Raw genomic sequence first — 14,142 nt, 5'->3', positions numbered from 1 at the left:
AGCATACGCGGAGACGCAAGGAGACAGTCATTGTATCTACAAGCCAAGGAAAGAGACCTCAGGAAGAACCAAGCTTAGGGGCGTCTTGTGCCTCCACGGCTGTGCAGGAATCATTGTTGCTTAAGCCACACAATCTGCAGCCATTTCGGCCCCAGCAAAAAGGTACAGCTCTTTCTTACTGCACAGGATAAAGTCCAAATCCTCACCAGCCCTGAGGAGATCTGCATGATCTGCCTCCTGGTCTGGGTCTCTCCATCTCTGCCTCTCTAGGCCATCTTCCCTGCTCACCTCAATCCAGCCTTACGTGCTGTCACTTGGAGCCTTCCACAAGGAAGGTCTTGCCTGATCCTTCTGTACAGAAACCCCTCGGCAACTTGCTTAATTTAAGATACATTTTCATGGTCACATCAGAGAGGGCTTCTCAGACGGTCCCCATAAAATGCACCCCACATTCTTACATCTTTCCTTCATCAACACCCTTCATAGGGACCTTAGGCATGTTTACTTACTTAATGGCTTCATCAAGTTAAGAAGCATCCACTGTCCTTTTCTAAGATGGTGCCTGGACACACGTTAGTGCTCAATAAGTATTTATTGTCTATGTGGATCTTCATCCTCTTCAAGTCCTTATCCTGGCATCAAGGTCCAGCCCAGATGCTCCTGGCCTCTTTAAATTAGCTTTCTTGATACACCAAGTCCAAAGCCACCTCAGTGTAGCAACGTGGCTCTGTACAGCATGCTTCTTCTTCATCTGTGGAGATTATAGCTGTCTGGCTGCATCAGTTACCTGTGGGTTTCCACCTCTGCTTCCTCCCAAATCAGGACCACACACTGAGCATCTCCACGGGGCTCACAGCGCAGCCTAGTACAGGGCCCCTGAACACAGGAGGCGCTGTGTAAATTTGTGTGGACCCAAATAGATCAGAGTAAGCTCCAGAGGCGGAGGATATGAGTAAGTGGGTCGTTTACAGGGATTAAACTGTGCCCCTGCCTTCCACAGCCCCCAGGAAGGGTGGAGAGCATTTTCCCAGAGGAATCCAGGGTAAACTTTATCTGCCAGTTCCAGCCAGTCGGTTTCTTGGGTAGGAGAAAGTCCTACATTTTGAGCCCCACAATTATGGAACAGCCCAGCTGTGGGCTGCAGAGGCCTGGCCATCATTGCTCGCCTCTCCTTGGAAGAGAACCCTGCCCACAGGAGCTAAGGGAAGGGCCAAGAGTCCACCCTCAAGAGTCCACCCTAGGCAAGGTCCAGGAAGCAGGAAACCTTCCTAAGGCCACGACACCGTGCAGGGCTGGTGGGAGCCTCGGCTGGCTTAGCTCTTTGGGGGGCTGGGTCTGGACAATGGGAAGCGAATAGCCCCCTCCTCGCTGTCCCAGGCACATAAAGCAAGCCTTTCACTGAGGCTTTCTGGCTGCTTCAGTTGGTTCTTGGCACTCAGCGAGGCCGCGTCTGTAGGGGCCAGGGGAAGCCAATGTGATGGGGGTGGGGATTGGGATTCAGAGACTTCTCCGTGCCCACCCCGGGGGCCACCGGGCTGGCTCCCCAGCTGTGAGATGAGCTCATGCAGGGAAACCGGAACCACCACGGGTGGGGTGGGGGAGGGAGAAAGATTCATACCAAGCGCTCTGAGAAAGCATGGCTCTGCAGAGCAAGTTTTTGATGGGAATAAGAAACTAGTGTCCAATACTCCTGCCTGTCCCTCTCCTCTCCAATCCCTGCCATAATCCCTAAGCCCTCCAGCAAACCTTTCCCGGAAAATTCCCAGGCTCTCTCACTGCTGGCCAACTTGGGTTTCACCAACCTCCCCCCGACACACACGCACACACACACACACACACACACACACACACACACACTCCACACTCCAAACACAATTCATCAACCCTGAAGTCCCTGTCCTTCCCAGGAAATGTCCCGGCCTCGCCGCCTGCCATCAGTGGTCCTTTTCTCCTGAGCCAAATCACTCGGTTGCGAGACTCCCTAAACGCCAGAGCTGCCTCTCTGGGTGCTTTTGGCAGAGGGGGGTGGAGTGTACACAGGCAGGTGTTTCTACGCTGCGCACGCCAGGCGGGGCCTCCCCCTCCCCCCCAGCCTTGTCTCTCGTGGTCCCCTCCGGCCTCTCCTACCTCCCTAAGCGTCTTTTCGCCCTAGGCAAGAGTTTGGCGTTGACGACGAAGGAGCCATCGTGACTGGCAGAGCAGCCTAGGGTAAACCAGACTGAGACTGTTGCCTAGGCGTGGTGGGGGATGGGGTGGGGGAAATCTACACTGAGCCCTTGAGGTCTGAAGGCAATTGCTACCAGCCTGGGGGAAGAAAAAGGTTCACTCCCTTGGGAAAAACTCAGCTGGTTTGGGACCCTGGCTGGGAGGATGTGGGGGACAAGTCGGGCCCAGACATTTAAATTTGAGGATAAATTGTACAAGTAAGTCTTAACACAGTCCTTGCCCCAACCTCACAGCCCTGCCTCAACCCAGTACACACACCTGCGACTTTGTCTTAGGCTAGGGGTAGGACTGCTCTGGACCTAGTGAAAGGGACCCTTCATCCCTGTTCACCCACTCTTCAATTCTTAATCCTGCCTCCCTCCTTGTCCATGCACTCATCTCCTGTGACTTGAACTCCAGTGTGTCCTCCCCAGCCCCGTGACTGCAAGTTCAAAGCCAGCACCCAAAATTATCTCTTAAGATACTCGGAGAACTGCGATCTTCCTCGGTTACCTTTCCCCAGGCAGCATTCCCATTTTCAAGCGTGGAGGAGGCGTGTATGTGCCTGTGTGTGCAAGTGTGTGTCTCTATGCGTGTGTATGTGTGTGTACGGGAGGGGCTGTATTAATGGTGATATTATAAATGAAAGCTGGAGGACTGAACTTAAAAGAAACTGGTCAATTGTAAAACAAATAGGAATAAACAACCCTTTAAAGATGTAATTTGTGGTTTATCTGGAGGTGCGGGTGGCGCTGAAGCTCCCCCTCCCCGTTTTTTTTTTCCTTAGCTGCGCCTCCACCCCCAGCATTTGGAGCGGCGGAGAAGCGGCTCCGGAGTGATTAATCCGGGGATAATTCACCCCCCCGCCCCCCGGCGCGAACCCCGCGAAGCGGGATTGGAGCGAGTCATTTCCGAGAGCGCAGCGCGCCTCTCCCCGGCCGGGCGGACACTTGGTTCATTCCAGCCGCAGAAGCTCAGGGCTCCCGCGTACCGGGATTTTTTTTTTTTCCTCCCGAAGCAGAAAGAAAAAAAAAAGCTTCAGAGCTCTCCTGACCTCCTTTCTCCTCAGCGGCGAGCGGAGCCTCTCCCTCGGGCTGCCGGCCGCGCCATGCCGCGCTCGCGGGCACCGGAGCAGGGATGTTGCGGCTGCCCGGCAGGGAGGGCTCGCGGCGAAACCGGGATTTGGGCGCTTGTGCCGGGCACCGGGAGTCGCTGGGGCCGCCCGCCGCCACCACCGCCGCCGCCGCCACCACCGCCGCCGCCGCCACTATTGCTGCTGCTGGGTTGGGGGCTGCTCAGTGCCTCGGCTGCCGCGGGTGAGTCCGGCCGGGCCGCGCGCCCCACCCGAGCCCACCCAACCTCGACGCGGTCCCAGTCCCTTCCCCCACCCCAGCTTGGCTTCCTCCTCCTGATTACCCACCCTGCTTCTCATATTCGCCTCTGTCTGTCTGTCTAGAACCTCCACTCCATCTTCGACCACGTCCTCACCTCTACCCTCATGGACGTCCCCAAGCCCAGCCGCAACTTGGCCGGATCCGGCCAGTTTGTGGGGCCTGGGAGACAGACATCCCCCTCCCCGGGTTGCGGGGCACCTGGATTGTGGCTTCAGTTTCTCCAGTCTCCCAGCCCCATAAGGTGCCAGGCTTTTCCGGTATAAACTTTCCTGGAGCCCTACTCCCCCATTCGCTCCCCAATTCTGCCTGGCACGCCCGTCCCGGGGGTTAGAGAGGCTTGGCGCGCCCCCTCCGCGTCTGCAGGGTCGGTCTTCCCCTGCCCCCGCCCATTTTCTCAGACCAAAGCCGTTGCCCCCGCCCAAGCAGCCCAGAGACTGCGGTCTCCTCCCCCCTCTTCACATGCCCTCCGCCCCCTCGGTGCTCGGGCTGGGGGCGGGATGCAGGTAGGCGCGCGCCCAGGTCGGGGGTCCCGTGCAATCTTTCTTGAAGGGCTCCTGTAGGGTGGTTGGAAGGGGCTGAACCACTAGAGGTGGAGGCAGGGATCACGCTGAGTTGGGAGGGAGGAAGGCGAATGTCGCCGCCAGGGTCCGTGCCGACACATCCCCCTTGCTTGGTTCCCACTCCGCGCCAAAGTGCCCTTTCCCGCGCCCTGCTGCAGCCGAACGCCTGGGCTGCGGCAACCGTGGCGCGGGTGGCAGGACCCGGTCTCGTTAAGCCAGTCGGGACAGACTTGAAGGGTGCGGAGAGTCCTGGGACTTTAGGATGGATGTCTGGCTGCAGCTTACAGTTAGTAGTGGAGCGGAGGGGAGGCACGTGGACCTTTTAGTGAACCCAGACACACTAAAGGTTACTGGTTTCAACTGGTTCTCTCCTACTTTCCCCATGGCACCTTCTGAAGCTTAGCAACAACCTAGAAAGTTCTCTGTGCCTGTGAGGGGACCAGTCCAAGCAGGGATGCCCGGAGCTGCATTTTCTCTTCACTGGATACTGGATGCTAACACCCGCTTGGAAAGAAAACCCCAAGTACCTGATGCCTGGGCCTGGAGCCAGGACACTCTGGCATAGAGTAGCGCTTTTGTTGTTGCTTGTTTGTTTGGTATTTTAAAACTACAGGTTGACCCTCTGAAGCCTTGGCTTGGGTTATCCCCAAACCCTGCCGCTTCTTGGAAAGTGTACCCCACCCATGGTTGTCCAGCGAGTAAATGGTAAAAACTCTCAGGCTCTCTTTGGCCTCCAGCATCTTGTGAACTCAGACCTTGCCATCCGTCCTGTAGTCATTCAATGTTGGGGTTCCCTGTGAGGGAGGGCTCCCCAAGACAGTCTTGCCTGTCTATCCCTTCTAGACCGGACTTTCTCAGTTCACCTAAGGAGTCATAGCTACTGACACCCAGAGAGGGGCGCCCGTGGTGCACCTGTCTCTCAGCTTCGGCCTCTCACACACCCACACCCACCCGGACGCTGCTCACACCATTGCTTCTTTCTAGTCACCAAGACTTCTCACATGGGCTGTGGGCTCCGTTGTTACGTGCTGTAGGGCCCATTAAATGGTTGTCCAGGCCAGGGCCCTCTCTGCCTTGGGCAACTGGAACTCGTTCGGGATTGCCAAATTTGTTTTTCTTGCTGGGTTTGCCGTGCCCCCTTGAGTATGCCAGGTCCCTGGAGAGAGAAAAAGGCCGACTCACCCGGGCCTTCACAGGGTTCAGCATTGCTGGAAGGCTGCCTTTTTGAGACCCATTTGTCGTTGTCTCTTGGGTAGGTATATAAGTTGGAGAGTGTGTGTGTCTCAAGGAGGGGCAGCTGCACTCTGGCAGGCCCAGCTCTGGCTTGTTTCTCTCAGTAGCTTTCCTGTGCATTTCCACACACTGTCTGGCCTTGCAGCCAAGCAGACATTTGAAAATAGAGTTAGTGACAGATCTGCAGGATGTAGTGTGTGAGGCATGGGGGAAGGAAAGACATTCCTTTTGTGATCTCTTCACACTGTTGACTGTAGAAGATGCTTTGGGGATTGAGCACCTCCTTTGGCTAGGGGGCTGCCGGATATAGTGAACACGAGGATTTGCGGGGGGGGGGGCACGTGTACAAGTGTGTGTGTGTATGTGTGTGTGTGTGTGTTTTCCTCATCCGTGCCTGTCTCCTTCCATCTCATCCTTCCTGCCTGCCTTTCATCACACTCCGACCCCCACTTCCCTTGAACCCCAGCCTCCCTCCTCTCATTAGTTACCCGCCCCTTCTACTTCCCTCTTTGAAACCTGCTTCCTCTTGACCTGTAAGCAAGTGCATCTTTTACATCAGACCATTAAACACTTGGCCTTCCTAACCTCATTTAACTACCTTCCCAATATCCAAGGGGATATTCACTCACCCCCTGCTTCCAGTCACTCCAGCAGCCTGGCATTGAAGCGTTCTAGAAGAGATCACCACGCACCTCCTCCTTGCCAATCCCATTGCACTTCCCCTGCCTACTCTCTGTGGCCTTGGCCACTCTGAGCCACTTCTTTTGAAGTCTCTCTTTTCTGGGCTTTTGGGATTTTATATTTCGGTGCCTCCCACTCTCTAACGCTCAGCTTTCTCCCTGAAGCACTGTGTCCCAGAGCTATCACTTTTCTCACCCTGTCCCCACTCCCCAGATGAGCTCATCCCTGCTCAGCCCTCTAACACTGTTCAGAAGCTTCCAGACAGCTATGTCCTGTGAACCGTCTCCAGATACGTCTGTTGGCTTCCTGGTTTGCAGATACAGTCAGTCCATTCAGCCTGTACATCCACCTGCTCTTGGGGCGCCTTACCTTGGTGCTCCCCTCCTAAGATAATTGCTCTCATACCTCCCTTCCAGAACTGCCCAGTTACCCATCCCATACTCTTAGGTGGACCCCCATCTTCTGCATCATTGGCCATGGAGACCTGCAATTCGAGACCCTTGGTTCTTCTCAAGCACAGCTACTTTTCTCTGGATTGAGAAACTGCATTTTTTAAAAGGCTGGGGTGTCCCTTCGTTCCCAAGGAGTGGTTGCAAATAGAACAGATATTAAACCGTACCTGTAAAGAGTTCTGATTTTCTTCTATGTCCTCACCTTTATGGTTTAAAAGGAATGAATCCCAGTTGATGTTTTTTGTCTTGCTTGTTTCTTAAGTACCGGCTTTCAGCCTGCCTCTTGCGCCACGTGCAGCCAGTGTTCTACTGTAGTACCAAGGAAATGGAAACATGTTTGCCTGCCTCAACTGCTAACCCATGAGCTCTCTGAGAGCAGAGACAGGGTTTTATTTCTCTTGGTAGCCCCAGCACCCAGCTGCATGAGGTCTGCTGAGCACAGAGCTGGTGTCTGACGGACAGCTAGCTGTTCCCCCAGCAGACGGTTCTCATATTCTTTTCCTTGGAGAGCTTCCCAGGGGTTGATGAAGCAAAACTGAGTTTTAGGGACTAAGAGAGCCAGCTGGTTTGTAGAGGTGACGCAGTGACAGACACCGAGTTCCGTTCCCAGTTGTTTTTGCTCTACAACTAAATGTCACAGGTTGATGAGCTAGTGTCCTAGATTCTAGAAGCAAAGCAACAAGTCCTCAACTCCCCTAGCTCCCAACAGGGCAATGTCTAAAAAAAAAACGGTAACTGACTGTTCGGTCACCAAGATGTGTTTGGGTTTGAAATCTCATTTATAATTAATTTGTGGGCTCATGGTTTAAAAAAAAAAAACGAAAAAAAAAAAAAACCAAGGCTGACTCCAGTACAGCAGGCAGTGCTGGCCCTGTCCAGGGTTGGTGGCTTGGGTGGCTTTGTTGAATCAAAGGGACTGGGAAACTAGTGTATGGGGTCTGACACACTGATGGGCTCTGCTGGTCCTGGAGACTCCAGCAGGTGGCTTTGGCAGCAGCTCCTCCTGGCTTACCCACGTCATTGTCCCTGTCAGGCCAGCGGGAGTCAGCAGAACACATGCTCCTGTTGGAGATCAGGCTGAGCTTCAGAGCTAAGGCACAGAGCCCTCACCTCCAAGGGGACAAGTTATTCGGGCAGCCAACTTGGACTGTACCTGCCTTGGGAAGCTGTTGCTTAAAGGGGAAGGTGGGTCCCAGCAGCAACGTGGAGGACAAAGGAGCCCTCCAGGGGGGCTGTGTGCCTTTAGCTGGGGTTCTCAGAAAGTTGTGTGGACAGCCAGAGGAGTGACACCTGTAGCTGAGGTGCACCAAGAACTCCCTGGCGAGTGTGTGCTCAGGCTCTGGCATGTGTTAACTCAGTGTGCACAGCAGTGGCCCAGGTGTAGTTTGGACTCAGGTCTACCTGACTTGAGAGCCCTTACACATCCCTCCAGACGCCGTTCTTCTCAGGAAATCCAAGAAGTGTAAGCCATTTGGAATCCTTCTGCCCTGGATCCCAAACTTGTAGTCACTAAAAAGCAAGGCTCCTCCATCGTCCATACAGCTGTCTCAGAGATGATGGTAAAGTCACTTTGCTCTTAAACTTCGGGCTCCTGTCTAGGTAGAACTGCAACATGGGCGCTTATGTCGCTTGATGTCTTGTGACAGGAGGACCTTTGTCTTCCTCTCCAAGACACCGTGAACTTCCGGCCTGGACTGTGAAGTTTCTAGGGTAACAAAGCCTTCATTTGCACCTTCTTCTCCCACATAGAATGGATCCCAAGATATTGTGGGTTTCCCTATCCAAACTATAATAGAGCATTCTTCAGGGAGAGTCCTGGTTGACCACCACCAGGAGCCATATCAGAGAAATTCATCTGGCATGAGCCAGGAGTATAATGGCCACTAATGTCAAGTCTGGTACACAGAACTCCTTTGTGTCTGCTTTTGAGCCATCCACATTTAAATGCCTGGGTGGGGCAGGGGGCATTGACTCGTATTCTCCTTATTGGGGAGAGTTTTCCCACCGGAAACCCCATTTTACTTTTTACCTATCGCTTGTTGCTATATCGTTGTAACGTTTGAAACAGAACTGATCTCTAAAGGGATCTCGGTCCTCTCCTAGACATAATCATCATCACAAGGATTTTTTTGTGATGTTAAAAATAGCATAGGTCAATTATTGAGAGTGCCAATATCTCTTAGAAGTTTATTTGAGACTCTCTGTGTGGTCTAGGGCTCACATTGCTGCACAAAGAGCCCTTTTCTCTGCCAGTGTCTCCTTCAGACTCACTTAAGTGCAATTATGATCCAGAAACTTCAAGACGGGAATCGTGTCTGTCTTCCAGGTTTCCAGATAGAAAAACTGAGTAAGTCCCACTATTAAGTAGCGACATCTCTTTATTGATCGAAAGTAAGCAAGTGTGACGGTTGTAGCTCTGGAAGGAGAAAGCGGAGATGAAATTTAGACCGTTGGTGGGGTGTATTATCAGAGGGCGTGCAGGCATTTTGTGTGGCATGATCGATGGCTCTTTCTTTCTGAGATGAGTGGGTATGGTAGAGTTGATGCAGGCAGGCGTCTGGGGGCTTGTCTCTCTAGCGCTGCCTGTGTCTCCCTGCTTGAGTCCCATTGACAATCATACAGTGCCATTTGAGGTGACAGTGGAGGTCAGAGGTGGACAGAAACTCAGAGATTGGCAGGATTGGGGATGAGTGGGTGTGTCTGATACGTTGTGGAGAGGAGGGGGTGAAAATGTAATGCTTTATTTTCCCCATTAAACTGTCCCCAAATAAAACCTTCAGGATAACACCCTGGCTTGTTGTCCTCTTGGTTCCTGTCGTATGTACAATCCTAGAAGGTTGGTTCACAGCAGAGTGACCAAGAGAAAGTCATTGTATGATCCAGGAGTCAGCAAGTTAATCTTCTAGCTTCCGTCTGGCCTCTCACAACCTGTGTGGCCTTGAGATAATGAAATTAATTTCCTCTCTGTAACTGGGTCTCAATTTCCTTACCTGTAAAATGGGAGCAATAGTAAGGCCCATCCTGTCTATTTCAGGATGGACTTAGAAGCTCCGGTATCAACAAAACAGAAGGAAGCCAGAATTGTTACACTAGAACCCAAAAGTTCACCTTTGTGAGCTCTGTCCCCTGATCAGCCTGATGCATATGAGCTTCTAGAAATGAGGCCCACGGTCTGCCTGCCTATGCCCTGGGGTGCTCAGGGCAGTGGGTGAGGATGGACCTCAGCATCCCATCCCTCACCCATTTTCCCTGCTATAAAGCCAGCACAACTGCTCCTCATAACTGGGAAAGGAGAAAGAACTCCTCCCCTCCAGAACTCACTAGACCTCCTGTGTGCAGCTTCCACACTCCTGGCCCCTGGCAGCAGTATGCTGTGAACCTTGAAGAGGTAAAACCTCCCCCAAACACATCCATTCAGGGGACAAGATCTACGCTGAGGTCTCCAACCTCACCTGATGTATTTGTTTGATAAATTTACCCATCCCTCACCATTCCTTTTGAAATACGCATGGTCCTTATCCAGTATGGCGGGGTGTTTCTAAATGACATTGCCCTATACATTTCCTTGTTTCCATTTTCCTGCTTGTTTTACTCAACCCTGTGTTTTGCAGATTCTGCTGGATGTCTTTAATCCCAGCACTCAGGGTGGCAGAGGCAGGTGGATCTCTGTGAGTTTGAGGCCAGCCTGGTCTACAGAGCAAGTTGCAGGACAGTCAGAGCAAGAGATCCCCCTGGGGTCCTTATGTGTGTCTAGCCTGGGACTTGGGTTTCTGAGACAGTGTTGCATCAGGAATTATTTATATTTTTTCTGCACTCAATCCTCCACCCTTGCCTTCCTTGTTCTCTGACCACGCACAAAGTGCTGAAGAACCTGCTTGTACCTTTTGTATACCCTACACGCTTTCTTGGGACCTTGCTTGATGATAACTCTGTTATTCTAAATGGGAGCCTGAGGTCCCCAGAAGCAGGCTGATTTTCTGTTGTTTGTCCATGGTGTTTTGTAGCAGCTGATATGCCAGCTCTACTTTGAGTACCTTGAGTTTCTGCTTTCCCATATCCTCTTCAATACTTAATATTACCAATACTTTCTGATTCTGCCGTGTATATGAGGTCAAAGTGACATGTCACTATTTGAATGACTGTTGCATTGTCCGATTACTAGTCACTTTGAAAGTCTGCTGTGTACTTGTCAACTCTTGGCCTTTTCTTTTTGTGATCTGATAATGCATATGTATTAAAATTATAGTCGTTTTGTCAAAGTTGAAAACTGAACTCTAATATTCTAGGCAAGCGCTCTCCATTGAACTGCATTTCCAGTCCTCTCCCCATTCACGTTTACTTTGAAACAGGATCTGTCTAAGTTGCCCAAGACAGATCTTGAACTTGTGAGTCTCCTGTCTCAGCCTTCCAAGTAGTTGGGAGTATAGACCTATACCATAAGACCTAGCCAAATTGATAAATTGGATATTTCTCTCTTCTCTCCTCTCTCATCTCTCATCTCTCTCTCTCTCTCTCTCTCTCTCTCTCTCTCTCATTTATTTTTATTTCATGTAAATGGGTGTTTTGCCTTTCTGTATGTCTGTGCACATTTGTGCCCGGTGTCTGTGGAGCCTAGAAGAGGATGTTGGATGCCCTGGAACTGGAGTTCTAGAGAGTTGTTAACTGCCATGTGGGTGCTGAGAATCAAACCTGTGTCCTCTGGAAGAGCATCCAATGCTCTTAGCCTCTGAACCATCTCTCCAGCTCCCTAAATTAAATTTTGATATGCATATTTTGAAGCTATTCTGTCTTGTTTGCCACCTCTTTCTCTGGAGAGAGGCGTTTCACTCTGACTCAGTCTGACACATCACTTTTTTTTTTTTTTTTTTTTTTGGAGACAGTGTTTCATATGTCCCAGCCTAGCCTTTAACTTGCTATGTAAGATGACTTTGAAAACTTCTACTCTCTCTGCCTTGACCTCCCAAATTCTGGGATTATAGGCATATATTCTCATGCCTGGTTTATAAGCTGAGAATTGAGCACAGGGCCTCTTGCATGTCAAATGAGCATTATACCAACTGGGTTACACCCTCATTGTCAGCAGTGTTATGAGGAAGGTAGGAGCCGAGAAATCTGAGTGTGTTGGTGAGCTTGGGGACAAGTCCCACCTGGCCCATTGTTTTACAGAGTCCCAGGCCCCTCTTACCCATTCTGCGCTCACAGATTCTCCAAGAGTTCCCCCTTCTGGCTCAAGGCTTTGTTTCTTGAAGACCCCAGTTAAAGAAAAAATTAATTAATCCATGGGTGCTTCACGTAGAGAATATGAGAAAATAGAGGCCTTTTGCAGGCATTTACTGAGGGCCTGCACTGTCCCAGGCCCCTAGATGGACTTCATAAATCTTGCATGTGTTCACGGCATATTTCACATAAAAGGTGGTAGCCACCTGAATGTATGTGGCAGAGAAGGAACAAATGCACACCAGTGAGGGGTAGCACAAATGCAAGTATTTTTAATGATGTTGAACTGTGCCCTGTGTTAGTTAATTTTCTCTATGATGTGATTAAGTATCCAACAAAAGCAAATTAGGGCTTAAGGAAGAGAGGGGGTCGTAGGGTGGTCTGGGGAACACAGGTGCTGCTGGGGGAACCTAGAGGATCATAGAGAGAGGGGAGCTGGGAGAAGCTCAGAGGACCCCTTTTGTCCCATATCTCCTCCCTGTGCCCCAGCCTCCTGGGCCTGAAGGAGCTGTCAGAAGCTGATAAAAGCCACTCCTGGATCCTAGGTCACTGTGCTACCTCCACGTGAGTGTCGCAAACTCTTCATCACCAGAGAAAAATGACAATAGAGCTGGTGGCTGCTGGGACTGATTTAGAGGCGTTCATTTCACGGTTTCACATGTGGGGAGACTGCATAGTCAACCTCATCGGAGCGAGCATGGGTACCATTCAGTTTGGTTTATGACCTGTTCTTTTCTTCCCTTCCCCCCTTTACTTTCTGGTACCCCCTCTTTCCTAGTCTTTCTCCTCCTTAGACATTGAGACCCCCCAGTCTCTGTGGAGGTCGTCTTCCTCTCTACCCAACCATCACTCAACCATCACTATTCCTCAGAGCCAAGCTTCTTCCTGAACTTGAACCCAGGACCTCTTCTATGGCCTCTCCTCAAGTCCCTCTTCAGCCCAAACAGCTCTGCCAGCTAGCAGGGTTTTAAGACCTTTGCTTGCGCCATCTGTTTATGACCCAAGGGCTAGAGCGCACTAGAACATTAACTGAGAACCAAGTGGCCCTGAGCTTGGGACACAGATGCAAACGCCTTTCAAACCAGGTTCACTCACTCCCTGAAGGACAGTTGAAAGGTGCCCAAGGCCCAGGGAACGCTAAGCAAAGCAAGGAAGGGGGTTGGCTGCCCTGGGCTGCCTTTGTTTTGCAGATTCTTCAAGCCTGAGCAGGTGACTAATTGGTTCCAGGGATACAGGCTTGGATGTTGGAGCAGCAGGCTGTTTGGGGGGTTGTTACATTTGCACCCCTCCTTCTGCGTCGTTACTGTTTCCCCAGAACTGTTCCTCACAGAACTCTCATGCTGAGGGCTGCACCTTTCTCCCATATGCCTTACAGCTCTCCAAAGAAATGCGTCTTCTTGTAGTTGGGTACACTGAGGCTTAAGAAGATTCGGTTCCTTGTTCAAGTACAGGCAGGAGGGGAGAGTCCGGACTTGCGATTTCTTTAGTTCAAAAGTCCATAGGCTCAGCCAGTCCACATCTTCCAGTTAAGACATCAAGTCCCAACCCGTCTCTCTCAACTTCTGAGTGAGTATCTAGGAGCAAGCCAGATCCCTGAATTTTTCATGTATTTGCCCTTCTGTCTGTGCCTGTCCAGGAGCCACTCAGCTATCCAGCTCTCCAGGGGCAAAAGGGAAGTTTACTGAAGATCAGCTTCCGCTGTGTCACACAGAGGTCACATCCCTGTGACCCTGGCCATGAAGGAACCTAGGAAGGTCCTCATTGTCTCGGCAGTTGCCTTTCCAGCCACAATAATTCTCCCTACCCTCTGTCTCACCCTTTCTCATCAGTCCCAGCCCCGTTCCTGAGGCCACTGCACCCTGGAGGTGACAGCTTGTGTTAGTGAGATGTGCAGCTCCCAGAGGAGCCTGGGCAAGCTTAGCTTTCCTGAACTGCTCACACGAGCCCTGGGGTGTGGGAACTCCGGTCACCAAGTCCTTCCCCCAGACTGGATCTGTTAGGTGACAGTTCAGAACACTCTAGAAGCCTGGTTCAGTTTTCCTTGTGTACGAATTCCCACTCCTCTAGATTTAGTGCTTGTTGAAAAGCAGACAGAAGCACCTACATGTTTTTCTCAGGGCTGCTAGTGGGAGGCAGCGTGGGAGGAAACTCCAGAGTGGACCAGCCAAGTCCAGTCTTCCAGTCTCCCCTGGATGGGAAAGGGAGTACCAGTACTTGGGAAGAAGTCACCAGATTTGTGAAGCCCTAGCCCTTGGTATTTAAGACTCTCCCTGAGAAAAGTCAGACGCTTATCAGGGAAACTGAGGTAAATGGTCAGTTATGCAAATAGAAGTGCTAAGACCGGAAGTCTACAGACAATAGGAGGTTCAGGGATAGACCTGTTTATCTATCTATCTACCC

The 14,142-nt window shown here is 51.4% G+C and overlaps 1 protein-coding gene across 1 annotated transcript in view; it reads left to right on the top strand.

The window, feature by feature from the left end:
- Nucleotides 1–3,123: 3,123 nt before the first annotated feature.
- Nucleotides 3,124–14,142, top strand: part of LOC101999605 (CUB and sushi domain-containing protein 2) — a 514,736-nt gene continuing 503,717 nt past the window's right edge. The window contains exon 1 of the mRNA XM_026782281.1: nucleotides 3,124–3,521. Coding sequence (XP_026638082.1) covers nucleotides 3,314–3,521 — 208 coding nt within the window. The 5' untranslated portion in view covers nucleotides 3,124–3,313. The remainder of the gene's footprint in view (nucleotides 3,522–14,142) is intronic.

The sequence above is a fragment of the Microtus ochrogaster genome, chromosome 10 (assembly GCF_000317375.1).
Source record: "Microtus ochrogaster isolate Prairie Vole_2 chromosome 10, MicOch1.0, whole genome shotgun sequence".
NCBI lineage: Eukaryota > Metazoa > Chordata > Mammalia > Rodentia > Cricetidae > Microtus > Microtus ochrogaster.
This window is presented reverse-complemented; position numbering and strand designations above follow the sequence as displayed.